Here is a 13723-nt window from a genome sequence, read left to right as displayed (position 1 = left end):
CTTCCTGACACCAAGCCTGGTATTTTAACCTCTGCACCAACTAGCTGCCCTCCATGACTTCCAAACATCAGTTATCATTGAAAGAAGACTGATGTTAAAAAGGAAGGGCTTGGTTTCCGGAGAAACCAGGGGTCATGATGTTTGATGTCCCAAATGCAATCTAGCCCACTCTCTTTCTGTTCCCTTTCAGACCCAGTTTGTTATCCACGATCCAGTGTATACATGATCTATATACAGGCATGAGGTGATTCATCTGTGCAACTCCATATCACAGTTGGTGCAATAAACAGAAAAACTGCTTGATTTTTCTTGCGTGGTTAGTTGCACTGAACACTTCTGAGTGATCATGAATCTCATTTAAGAGATTCTGCAACACTCAGAGCTTGATGTAATCAGTGCAATATCACCTATAGACAGAAGCATTTAGGGGACCTCATGAGCTATAGGAAATCCCTCTCCATTATCTGCTATGGTAGCCAACACTGTTGGCAAGTTACATCTCCTGATTTTATGGCTTGATTGATTTTGATGATAAAGCTGTGGGGAAAGTGCTTCAGAAACCTTGAGGTGCTTGTTCCATTGGATTGGATTAATATGATTACATGTACTCCTGACCCCAAGGGACTCCCAGGGACTCTATCTCTCCATCACAGAGACAGACTCTGCAGGAAGATGAGAAAACACAATGAGACTGTTGATGCTCATCAGTCTTTAGGAATAGTCGATCACAGATTCTAAATAATCTCCCCTCCTTCTGCCCCAGTTTTCAGCAACTAAAAATCCAGAGTAGAAAGATTCTGCTCCCAGTCACCAAAGTGCTCCCCTCTGTGGGAAAAAAATCTTGTGCCTTCCTTTCTTCCTCCTTACTCCCCAGTGCTGAAAGGGACAGCGAAAGAAGCTATCTAGACATCCTGTCTTCCAAAGCATCATGTCAAATCCTAGTGTATTTCAGACTGGCTGAGTCACTTCTGGGGAGTCACATAACCTCTCAGAGCTAATTACCACCAGGATCTTCCTTCTCAGTTGGCATTGTTATACAGTGGAAATCATACTGGACTTTAGAATCAGAGGGCCTGGATTCAAATCCTGATTCAGCTCCTTACTACAGGTATGTCTTTGGACAAGCCCTTACCAGCCTCCGTTTCTCCATTTATTAAATATGTGTATTCAATTAGATCAAGTGTCCTTAGCCTAAGGCCTGAGAATTTGATTTTAAATATTTGGTAACTGTATTTCAATATAATTGATGTCCTTTATAATCCTACACATTTTATTTTATCCATTGAATAATATCATTCTGAAAATGGGCTCCTAGACTTCATCAGCTTGCTGTGGGGGTCTATGACTTCCCAAAAAGCTAAAAACCCTTGAACTAGATGTTCCCTAAGTTCCCTTCTAACCAGGGAATCTATGATTTTTTTGAAGTCATGCTTGGGGGGGGCGGTGGAATTCTTGAAGATACCAGTAAAGCTTTGGATCTGTTCTGAATGCCAGAGGCAAGGCGAAAAACTTAACAAATAAGTAAATAAATAAATGAACAACCAACCAAATAAATAAATAAATGAATGGATAAATAAATGATGTGGTGATGATAATAATAAAATTAATAAAGGATCTTCCCAGATGAAACTGAATGAAGAAAGAGAGACCACTCTCCAACCAGGCTATCTCCCTGCAAAGAATTCCAGTCTTGGGAGATTTACAATTCCCTTATCCACTTTGTCTTGGAGCTTTCTTAGTCATAGCTTTGCAGTGTCAATAGGAGGCGTGGTATGTGCTTGTTGCATTCAGAAGCAGATCTCTTTCTTAATTCCAGAACCCCTTACTGGATATGGAAGGGAGGACTCCATACAATTCTAGACTACCCTCCACAAAGGGACCAGAGTCAACCACAGGGATTCCAAACTCCCTATTAAAGCCATCGCTCCTAACCCTCTATTGGAGACAGTGTAATTGACCTGTTAGACAATGCCTCCTGAACCCCACTCCCATTAAAGCTGGTGCCCTTCAAATTCCCATTAAAGTCAGTGACCTTTGCCCATTGGAGGAAGAACTGTCAAAGCTGCTGTCCCCAATTTCCTGTGAAAGCCATTGTTATTCTCCCATCCCCAGTAACCCCAGTGATCTGGTCCCTGCGGAAAGCATCATTCCCCAGGGATTTGGCGAACCAGCCAATTTTCCTACCCATCAATACTTAAACCCTGTTAGTGTGTGGGAGGGGGAGGAGGCTGCTGCCAGGACCCCTTCCTATGCCTCTTTCCAAATAGAGCTATGAAATCAAGCAATGGCCTGTTTCTTTAATTTTTCCCTCATGCCTAGAATGTGATTAAAAATACCCAGCATTGATCATCTTTCTTCTCCTTCTGTCGGGATAATGTTTACTCAGGTGTCAATCAGGAGAAGAATTTGGCTTCCTAATTTCTCTTCTCCTCCCCTGGGGGCCCCACATCTCCCTGTCTTGCATGGACACAGAGCTGGAATCAAGGTTACTAATAATCCCCCAGCACACACAGACACCGAGAGCACATATATTAAAGTCACATATTGATTTATATTTTCGGGTCCCTCTGCCTTCTTGCCCAGTCTCAGCCTTTCTCTGTGCCAGAGAGAAAAAAAAAAATTACATAGCTATATTTATCACCACGATGTTTAGTCTAAAGAGCATTGTGTCCGAAGGTAATTTCCCCCTCCCCTTTTCTTTGGGGCTGTGTTTTATTATTATTTAAATAGTGCAGTGTCTCCCATACTTAGGCATTTATCTTCCTTTGTTTGTTTCTTAATTCTCTCCTCTTACCATCATCCTGAAGAGCAAGTTAGAGCCTAGGAAGGACTTCCTGATTTAACAAGTTGTGGGCCACTGGACAAAATTACCCCCAAGGAGGTTGGGCAGTGGCAGCCCCCTTCACAGAAAAGACAACTCCATTTCCAAATTGGTTTGGATAAGGACTGTTGAAGGAAAGAGGAAAGACTCCATGACCTCTGGAGGGCATTTATAATCTCAAGGACCCCCAACTAATTTTCTGAATGAGCAACTAAGGACCTATGGTCCAATAACACAGATGGAAAAACTGAGAGGAGGAGGGAGCTTGTGGCTCACCCAGGAAGATAAATCACAATCACTAGGTAGGGCATTTGCAAAATAGAGACCAGGATTCTGTTTCCAAGATCAGTCTAATAGGACTCTGGGCCTGAGCTACCCTCCTATATAAAGGAGGGGGAAGGAAATAGCTCTAATTTCATCTCTTTTTTCCCTCCCTTCTTCCTTTTCTCCTTTTCTTCATTCTTATCTCACTCCATTCTTCCTTTATACTCCTTCCTGAAACAGCTGGGGAGTCCAATGGGCACTGAATGGACCTTCTGCACCAATCTATATGGGCAGTGTCAGGGAGAATCAGATGGGTAAGACTCCTGGAGGTGATCTGGGACAACCTTAATCATTAGGCATCTCCTGAATGGATCTGGTTCTCATCAGCATAACAGTAACTAGGATTTTTGGTTCCTGGCACAAATTCAGCTGAGCTGGTTGGGATGGGGATGGGGAGAAAGAGAGGTTTCTAAGGTATGAGCACTACTGTGCATGGTTGAGGTAAATAGAAATCAGAGGTTCTGGGATTTGGGGAGGTTGAGAACCTGTGAGGGTAATGTGTTTTAAGGGGTCAGGAGCTGGTGTGAAAAAGATTGTAAGCAAGGTACTGCTTGCCCTTCTTGGAGGGTGGGAGGTGGGGAGAATAACCCAGAGGACAACATCTGATAGCCACAGAGATCTGGACATACCAGCAGGCTGTAATTATTGCCTTGACCCTCTCATTAAAACTCAGTCCTTAGCCTTCCCTCAATCACTATGCCTTTCTTCCTTCAATTTTGCAGTCTCTCTGGAATTTTCCTCTGCTGTAGTACAGTGGAAAATTTACTGGAATCAAAGCATTCAAGTTAGAATCTGAGCTGTGTCACTCATTTACCTGTGTGACTTTGGGCAAATCATTTTGCTAAGCCTGTTTCCTCACCAATATGAATTCGAAAGGAATAGCTAGCAATGATAGTTGAGTTAAGATGGTAAAGGAAAGCTCTGAAAGTGACAGTGGATTCACACCCATCAGATTGGCTAAGAAAATAGAAAAAGAAAATGACAAATGCTGGAGGGGATGTGGGAAAATAGGTACACTAATGCACTATTGATAGAACTATGAACTAGTCCAACCATTCTGGAAAGCAAATTGGAATTGTGCCCAAAAAGCTATTAAACTGTGTATGCATATCCTTTGATGGAATAATACTGCTGCTAGGTCTATACCCTAAAGAGATCAAAAGAAAAGGAAAAAACTCGTATGTACAAAAATATTTAGAAGAGCTTTTTTTTGTGGTTGAAAAGGATTGTAAACTGAGGGAATGTCCATCATTGAGATTAACAAGTTTTGTGATGGTATACTATTGTGTTGTAAGAAATGATAAAAGGGACAATTTCAGAAAAACCTGAAGACTTATTTGTATGAACTGATGCAAAATGAAATGAGCAAAATCAGGAGAACAATCTACACAGTAACAGCAATATTATAAAGATAATTAACTGTGAATGATTTAGTAACTGATCACCATAGTGAACCACCACAGCCATGATTAAAAATTCAGTCCACTTCTAGATAGAGAGCTAATGAACCCAAAGTATAGATTGAAGCATATTTTTTTCTGTCTATTTCTCATTTTTCCCTTCCTCTGGCTACTATAGAAATTTATTTTGCTTGATTTCATCTTTGTAATGGGTTTTATATTCCTTGCCTTCTCAATAGGTGAAGGAAAGGAAAGGATGAGGGAGAGAAACTGGAACTGAAAATAAACGTGAAAGACAAAAAAGGGGGGAGAAAATGACAGGGGAGACCAAGGACTATGCCAACTCCTCTTAGCTCTGTCAGTGCCATGAAAGAAAGAGCAGTTAGACCACAAGAGAGTGCCAAGAAATATGGCATCTTAGAGAGAATGCTAGGTTTTAGTGAGCACCAAATGATGGCAGGAATATAAGAGGAAGAGATTTAAGATTATAGAATGATAGAGCTACAGTGAAACTCAGAGATCATTTATTCTAACCTTATTCTACAGATGAAGAAGGTAATGTTCAGAGATGAAGTAACTTGCCCAATGTCACAAAGATGGTGAGTTCCCCTAATTAAGTTGTCCTCTTCCATGCTGTTTCCTAACATTTAAAATTTCCTGGAGGAAGTAAAGAAGAGTAGTTACTGGGAAGTCCTTAACTGACCCCCCAAGATATCTTCCCCAGCTAGGGTCTGTAGTTGTTTCTGTAAGTAAATTTCCATTTAGAAGCCAGGAGTTGAGGCAAGAGAATTTTTTCTTGGAAAAACATGCTGCAGGGGGCAGCTAGGTGGCGCAGTGGATAGAGCACCAGCCTTAAATTCAGGAGGACCTGAGTTCAAATCTGGTCTCAGACACTTAACGCCTCCTAGCTGTGTGACCCTGGGCAAGTCACTTAACCCCAGCCTCAAAAACAAAACAAACAAACAAAAAAAACATACTGTTGAGATTCAGAATTTTTTCTTTTCACTTATTTTTGAGGGCCATCCAGTTAGAAAGTGCACAGATATTTCACAACAGCTCTAAAAAAAGCACAAAGTACACAAAATATACAGAATTAGTAAATCCAAAGCACAGAGTTTCAAGTTACTTGATTAAGTTAGCCCAAGTATAAAATATATTAATTAATCCCTTCCAGACATTTCCTAGTCCCCTCCTTTCCAATAGGAAGAACCTCCATTTCTGGTTCAGATCTTTGAGGTCACTGTCCTTTCTTGTTAATTCATCCCCAGATTCCCCATTCTCTTTCCTCTGTCTTTGCTCCATTAGTTACCATAGACAAGACTCTTTTTTCTTGATTCTGGGTACCTTCTGCAGTCTAAGGTCAAAAATAGCATTCCTAAAACTCTGCCTACTGAAATTCCTTCTCCAAGCTTCTCTTCTGTTCTTTCTTTGTACCCCTAAGCTGTGTAAATCTTAACCAGCTCATCTTGACTTGTCTCAAGCTATTTTCTTATTCTCTGATGATAGTAAGTGCCTTTATACTTCCACAGCTTTTCCAATTCTCTAAGTCTAAATCTAGGACTCCCAAACTCATTTCTTTTCAAGGAAGAGCATCTCTGAGCCCCCATTCCTCTCTTTTATCAGACAATAGCAGCATAGGAATAGTACAACTGATTCAACGTCAGTTCCTCTGGCTCCAGTGCAAATCCACATGTGTAATTCTGTAAGTGTGAATAATGAATAATGGGTCAGCTATGGCCTGAGTCCCAGACTTTCTTAACCTTCTTCTGCTCAGAGCTCTTCGGTAACTTAGAGTCTGTACCACATAGTGAAGAAAATAAATTGAGATGTTGGCGTGGAAGCAAGAACTCTTCTTAGGTGTTTCTTCAATACTAGTTGAAACTAGTTGGAAACTACTTGATTAACCAGACCTTTCTTTTCACTGACTTCATTTCTTTTCTGCTTCTTCAAATACTGAACATGCACAAAGTAAGTATTCAAAAATTACTTCAAATTTAACAGATTGACACTATATTCTTTTGTGTAAAGTGTGTGTGTGTGTGTGTGTGTGTGTTGAGAGAAGGCAGAGCTAAAAACTATGGGGATTGGGATAATAGCACTCAGCAGCAATATATTTCTATAGCTCTTGAAGGTCTATAAATATTTTCTTAATAATAAATCTATTCAATTCAATAAGCAACTGCTACAGTCATGAAATTATTGGGATGAAGAGTGATATAAAGACCAAAGGACTGATTGCCCTCAAGGAGTTTATATGGGGGAGGAGGGTGGGGATATATTTACACGGCATGTTAATTATTATTCAATTTTAAAGATGAGGAAAAAGAGGTTAACCACTTAGACATGGAAACAGATGGTCCCCCACACCACTATCACCTGTGTCCAAATAAACATATTATCAAATAGAAAACCTTTTATTTATCTTTTAAAACCTTCTATAATCTAGTCCCTTTTTACTCTACAAGCCTTCTTAAACTTTATTCCCCTTCAACTACCCTGGAAAGGAGCCAATAATAGTGGTCTCCTTGCTGTTCTTTCCTGAATAGGGCATTTTCACTGACTGTCCTCCAGGCCTGGACTGCTCTCCCTCCTTCTGGCTCCCTTACCTTTTTTTAAGTCTCTCTCTCTATATATATATCTTGTCTGTACATAGTGACTTACATGTTGTGTCTCCCATTAGACTGGGTCCGGATTGTTTTTATTTTTGCTTTTCTTTGTAACCTTGGAGCTTAGCACAGTTTGACACGCAGTAGGTGCCTAATTAATGCTAGCTGGCTGACACATAGACACATACACGCATACATACTCAGAGTTGACGTTTTCTCATCAGATATATCACATTTGCCGGTGATCCGAAAGGAAGTGACAGAGATGGACTGGCTTCTTCCAGCTGTCCCCCAGGTGTCTTTGGGTTGGCCCTGCTCTTTTCCCTTTCCCTTCCCCCCCCCCCAATCAATTCCATCTTCTTCCTCCCAGGAGACTTCCAGTCACCGGACAAATAGTATCTCCCCTGAGGTCTCGCGCCCCGAGAAGGCCCTTCCCAGAGGTCAAACGAAGCCTCCGCTTTTTCTCCCCAGTCCCGCGGCCTGCCGTGGAGGCGGGGGACAGGGACCAAGCCTGTGGCAGCCAGACAGAGCTGGGCGCGGCGCGAATCCACAACTAGGACCCTCACCGAGAACTTTTCCCATTGAAAATCTATTCCCCTCCTGGGCCCGGATGATGTATGACTGGGTCTGATGAGAAACGTGTCCGGGAATGGAGGCGACAGAAGCAGCAGGCTGGGGGCGGAGGGAGGGGCGCCCGGGCCAGAACCGGGGTGGGGGGGAGAGACATCGGCGGAGGAGGGGGGCTCTGCTTGGCATTCTGCTCCTCTCCGGCCCGAGAAGGTGGGAGGAGGGCGGGCTCGGGGCCCTGACACTGGGTGGGTAATTGATCTGGAGTTGCCAATTTGCAGCAGCTAAATATTTGGTTTCTGCCTCTGCCTGCTCAGCGAGCTGCTCAAACAAACTTCAATTAAAAGCGAGTGATGTAGTGGAGGGGAAGGGAGAGGCGGGGCGGGCTGCGGGGCCGGCTCCCCGTGGGCGCGATCGATGGGGACGGACAGCTCCTCTCTCTGCATTCTGTCTCGGCCCTCATCGCCGCCGCTGCGCCAGGCAGGAGGAGGGCGAGGGCACGCTTCGGAGCCCCGGAGGCTGCGTGGGTGGCGGGGGAGGACGCGCCCCGGACCGGGCTGGAGAGAGGACCCTTGGCCCAGGGGACGCCCGCAGGGTCAGCACCGGGGCACCTCTCCTCTGACTCTGCCCAAATGGAGAAAGGACTGGCCTCCTGAGGAGGCAAAGCCGGGACCGAAAGTCGGTTGTCCCAGCGCCCAGTCTCCGGCAGTCTCAGCTTTCAGAGGGCTGGCACCGGCCCAGCCTGGGTTCCGTTTGTCTGGCCAGTCAGTGACCACAGGTGAACCTGTAACAACCCCGGCTCGTCCAGCTGAGAGGGCAGGAGAAATCTGAAGGGCAGGAGAGCTGCTGCAGAAATCTCCGCATTTATACAGGGTGTATATATACATATACATATATCCCTCTATCATGAATAAGAAATGAAAACAATGAACTTAAGGAAGGAGAGAATATTAGGAGACACACAAATACAGCAAGAAACAGAAAGAAATACAGGGACAAAAAGACAAAGTGTCAGGAAGAGACAAGGAGAAAGAGGATGGGTAAGATAGAAATATGTGAGAGAGACAGACAGACAGAGACTGAGACAGAGACAGGGAGAGATTCTTATGGGTGGATCATGGATCCATCAATCACCGCTGAGAAAAAAAGGGGATATTTTATCTTCTGGAGTCAGGATTGGCCATTTTATTAAGCAGAGTTCTGATACTTTTAGTTGTTGTTATTCTTTACATTACCATTATATAAATGGAGGGCTCCCTAAATGTACTCTGCATTCTGTCCAATTATCTAGTCCACACCACCATGACCATTCTACAGATGAATAAACTGAAGCCCAGAGAGAAGCAAAGTGATTTGCCAAACATCAGTAATACTGATAGGGAGCAGTCAGTTAAGCATTTCTCAAACACTTAGGTAAAATTCAAGTCTCTATTCACTGTGCTGTTTTCCAGACTTGACAGCATTTTGGCCTCAATAAATCCCGACCCTGCTATAGTTTCCTTTCCTTGCATTCCAGACTTCCCATCTCCATTGATCTCAAGGCCTGCCATATTTCTGTATACAAGGGAGTGCTCCTCCACATCCCAATCCCTACAAATTTAAATTCTTTTTTAGACTTCCTTTCTTTTCTCCATCCCCCAAATCTAACCCCTATCCTTGTTCCTCTTAGATCAAATTGACCTTCATTTTGAAGCTCCTGGTTCCCTTTCCCACACAATGAATAGGTTCCATATTTATTGGAGAACAAACATGAGGAAGCACTCAAGTTCTGTTGGCCAGAAGCTTTTCCTTTCTGCTCCTCTACTCCCAACTTGTTCCTGGAGACTCAGGTGAGTTGTAGTAACCCCCTGTCCCAAATGAGTCCGTGCCCCCCCTCCAACACACACACACACACACACACACACACACACACACACACACACACACACACACACACACCATGTTCCAGGTTTTGGGGGAGTGTGGGGAATCTGAATGTAGGCTCCCAACTCCTCCCCATCCCTTTCAGAGCTCTCAAAGGAGCTGTGGAGCAGAATGATTTCCTGTAATTGGTCAGCAATCTGGTCGACTGGCTTGTTCTATTGACGTGCTGGTTAGCTGAAAATTGTATTGGAATGTGAGTGAAGGCGGTGGGGGTTGGAACTGGGGGGGGGTCGATAGAAGGTAAAAGAAAGATTTTCCTATACTAACTGTGACTGAGCCAAAGCATGAGAATCAGGCTTGTCTCCTAGTGCCCAGAAAGTTGTGCTGGGGATGGGGATAGGAGTTTAAGGAAGCAATATGGCAACTTGCCTTCCCACCTGTCACAAGCCCTGAGTTCCACCTCTATCTTTTCTTATGGTTGTTTGCTCCAGGCTTTGAGTGACCCTTCTCTCACACTAGCTCCAACCCTATCTTTACCTCACGTCATGGTGAAAGGGCATGCTCTGTTACTGTCCCTGTCATGTAGCAGACTTTCCCTGAACTTTGTTTTCCTATCTCCTATTAAGGGACTAGAAGCTCACTAGCATTATTTATCATACAAAAATTTAAATACTGTATTTAAGCATTTCAAATTCTGAAGAAAATACTTTTAGGAGGAATCAAAAGAAATGCTTCTATACATAGTAAGCAATAAACAAATGAAATTCACTCCCCAGAGCTTAAAGGGGGCTCAAAAATGTTTATAACTCTCATATCATCTATAGAAACCTGAAGTGTAAATACAGACATTAGGAATATCTCAGAGTACATGTCCTAATCTGAGGATGACTTTATGGAATGTTGGTACTTGGATTTTCCCCAAACTCTCAGGAAACTAGGCTGGCTGGATCCATCCCTCCTCAAATTTTAAGTACTGTGCACTCATGTGCCTTTCTCACATCCTACCTTTGGAAAGATATATGTGCTTTTTTATACAGTAAGCACCTTTATGGAAAGGATTATATCATTCTTCATTTTTATATTCCTCTTATCACAAGAACTTGCCTATAGTAAGATCTTAATACCTGTTAAATTGAATGTTTGTTGAATAGATTGGACCCATTCTGGGATTACAACCTCTCCCAGAGTTTCTCCTTTTACCTTCTGAGGCAGACAGATTAGCAAAAGGATAGAAGAGAGGTTAAGTGCTCAAGAGCCCGAGTTTGGGTGCAGTTCTACCATATTTCACATTTCCTGAATAACTAAGCTTCTGGATAATCTAATGGGCAAGGAAAGCCCAGGTCTGAGACCTTCACTTCTGCCTGAAGGAATGGAGATGCCAGAAGCTTGTCAATCTTAATGAAAACCCCAAACATTAGGGGTACTCAAAGCTAGTTCTTTTTGTCCTTTTTAAAAAATTTCTCCTTGGATTGTTTTCTATAGCAAGGATTAATCTGGGGTTCGTGAACTTGGGTTTTAAAAATATTTGGATAACTTTTTTCCCGTTTGAGGCAATTGGAGTTACATGATTTTGGATTGGATTTGAACTCAGGTCCTCCTCCTCCTCCCAGGGCCCAAGGCCAGTGTTCTGTCGGCGGCACCACCTAGCTGCCCCATAACTGTATTTCAATATAATTGGATTCCCTTGTAATTATTTTATGCATTTCCCCTATTTATTACTTTTAACCATGTTTCCCTACTTATTTTATGCATTTCAAAATATAATCCCAAGAGGAGGTGCACAGGCTTCACCAGACTGGCAAAGGGGAAGAGGAAGGGGGAGGAGGGGTCACGATGCCCACTCTTAGAGCCAGGAAGGGGAAGAGATGACGGGAGGAAATGTCGGGCACCCGCAGCATCGGTAACAGAGAATATGTCAGTCCCTCCGCTCTCCGCTGGAGACTAGCGCCGAAGTCAGGATGCTGCTGCCACCTGCTGGTAAAACGGACACATTACCCCTGCGTCTAGCTCCGGGTTTCTGAAATGTTTTCTGGGTCCATTTCAGAGCATTTCTGGAGTCCTCTCCTGCATCCAGCTCCAGCCCAATACCTGAACCAAACAATTGCCAGGCCATTTAGCTACCAAGTTTGGGGATCCCACATAAGCCCAGTGGGCCAGGTACAAACATGCTTCTGAGGAAGCATCAGGAGCAGCAACTCAGTTGGGGGGAGGGGTGTTGCTAGGCTACCCTGTTCTTCTTCCCCTCTCCCCCACCCCCACCCCTTAAGGACTTGGTCATCAGGGGAGCTCTATCTTCCAGGAGGAACCCCACAAGTTTCCCGTCTCTTCTTTTTCTAAGGTAGTGGTGGAGCTTGAAACATTTAAAAGCTTGCTTTGGTGACATGGGAACGACACCCTCGTTGGCCACAGGGACAGTAATTCCTTTTTCCCTCGCTCCCCTCAGCCACTGAACCAGAAGAACCTATTTCCCCTTGAGGGTTTGCTAAGCGTTAATGAGCTGATGTCTCTGAAGCACACGGAGCTATAAAGAAAGGGGCACAAAATGTGGCTACTACACTATTAGCATTTATCACAATTATTTCTGGGCTTAATAGGATGCTCCTGCCCCAGGATGAACACATCAGCAGCAGGTCTTCAATGTTCTGAAGGAAAAGACTTTTTTATTGCAATATATATCTAGGGGTAGCAGGATTGGAGGTGAGGCAAAGAACACAGAGAATGGAGGGGATGCAGAGGTGGGGCCAGAGTCTCTGCCCCGCTAAGGGCCCTAGGGGACTGTGCTCTAGCCAAGTCCAAGGGCTAGAATGGAGTCAGAAAGAATAAATGGGAGATTGGAGGGAATCTGATCCCTTTCAGCCTCCAATTCCAGAACAAGACCACGTCCCCATTTTGGTGGATCCAAATCCAGAAACCCTGTTCAAATGTTGCTGTCACTCTGAGGCAGTGGCTTAACTAGGGCAGCCCAAGCAGCTGGGTGCAGTGATGACAGAGAAAATGGGTGCCCTGGAGGGAGGTTCCAGGGAGGGAGGATGCAAGCTGGGCAGGAATGCCAAGCTAGGAGTGAGGCTCTTCTGGGAAAGCTGTGCTAACCTTATGGCTGGAGGTGGGAGGGCATTGGAGAAATCTGACTTGGGGGGGAGGGATGGTTCGTCCTTCCACTGAAGGAATACCATCAAGATTGAAAGCACTCAGGAGAGTTCAAAAATGGGCGCATGGACCCCAAACCAATGGCCCTACAGAAAGGATACCACACCCTTTCCCACAAGGCCTCTGAGGGGAGGGCATAGGTCAAATAGACTGAGAAAAGAAGGGTGTTTATCCATGAGTTCCTTGCAAGGAACAACATATTATACTAGGGAGCTATAATTACTCAAGGCTCCATAGGAGCCACTTTGAATGCAGATGAAGGGGGGGAAGGGGAGAAAAAATATGCACTATCTCCTGACTCAGGAGTGGGTTGTCTCTTTTGTGACAATAGTACCAAGCTTTCCCCAATTCTCAGCCCGGCAAGCTTGCCTAATAGAAGAGGAAGGAAAGAGCTCAGAGTCTGAGAAGGAGTTATGGAATAGAACATTTTGGAAGACCACTTTGTCTTCTTCTGGACAGTGTTCTAGACCCACTGATTGGTCTCAGCCTCAGGCTGAGACAACAGGTTCTAGAGGTGGTTATTTAAGAGGATGGGGGGCTCATTAAAGCAGGAGGTGTCGAGAAAATAGGTATATGATGCCAAGAAACCCAGCAAACAGGCCAAGCCTCAATGGTAAAAAGTCCAGGGAATCCTCTAGCTGGGAATGCAGGTGGAGGGTCTGTCGGCGAGTGACCTCCCATTCCCCCGAGTTGTCCAGGATATGCCGAGCCAGCTGGCGTTTCTCTTCCAGGGACAGTTGGGCTGCAATTCTTTCTTCAGCCTCCTCTCGACTCAGCCCATTCCGATGCATCAGGCGTGACAGCTGGGTCTGGGGGTCACTGGTGAGAGGAAGAGAAAGGAAAAGGGAGCAGTACTTAAATGAGAGAATCTCATACCACTTCCATCCATCAGGCCCATTTTATCTCAGAAGAAAGGCACAGAAAAATACTTTTCAGCACCTCTTAGGTCCCCCCTACTCAGATACCCTGGTTTCAAGTCCCACTAGAGTCCAATC

The 13723-nt window shown here is 44.3% G+C and overlaps 1 protein-coding gene across 7 annotated transcripts in view; it reads right to left on the bottom strand.

Moving 5' to 3' along the window:
• Window positions 1-12221: 12221 nt before the first annotated feature.
• DCAKD (dephospho-CoA kinase domain containing) overlaps window positions 12222-13723 on the bottom strand; it is a 40091-nt gene continuing 38589 nt past the window's right edge. For all 7 annotated transcript variants that reach the window (XM_074261042.1, XM_074261040.1, XM_074261039.1 and 4 more), the window contains one exon: window positions 12222-13547. In XM_074261042.1, the coding sequence (XP_074117143.1) occupies window positions 13271-13547 (277 nt within the window). In that variant the 3' untranslated portion in view covers window positions 12222-13270. The remainder of the gene's footprint in view (window positions 13548-13723) is intronic.

Source organism: Sminthopsis crassicaudata, chromosome 4 (assembly GCF_048593235.1).
Source record: "Sminthopsis crassicaudata isolate SCR6 chromosome 4, ASM4859323v1, whole genome shotgun sequence".
Classification (NCBI taxonomy): Eukaryota; Metazoa; Chordata; class Mammalia; order Dasyuromorphia; family Dasyuridae; genus Sminthopsis; species Sminthopsis crassicaudata.
This window is presented reverse-complemented; position numbering and strand designations above follow the sequence as displayed.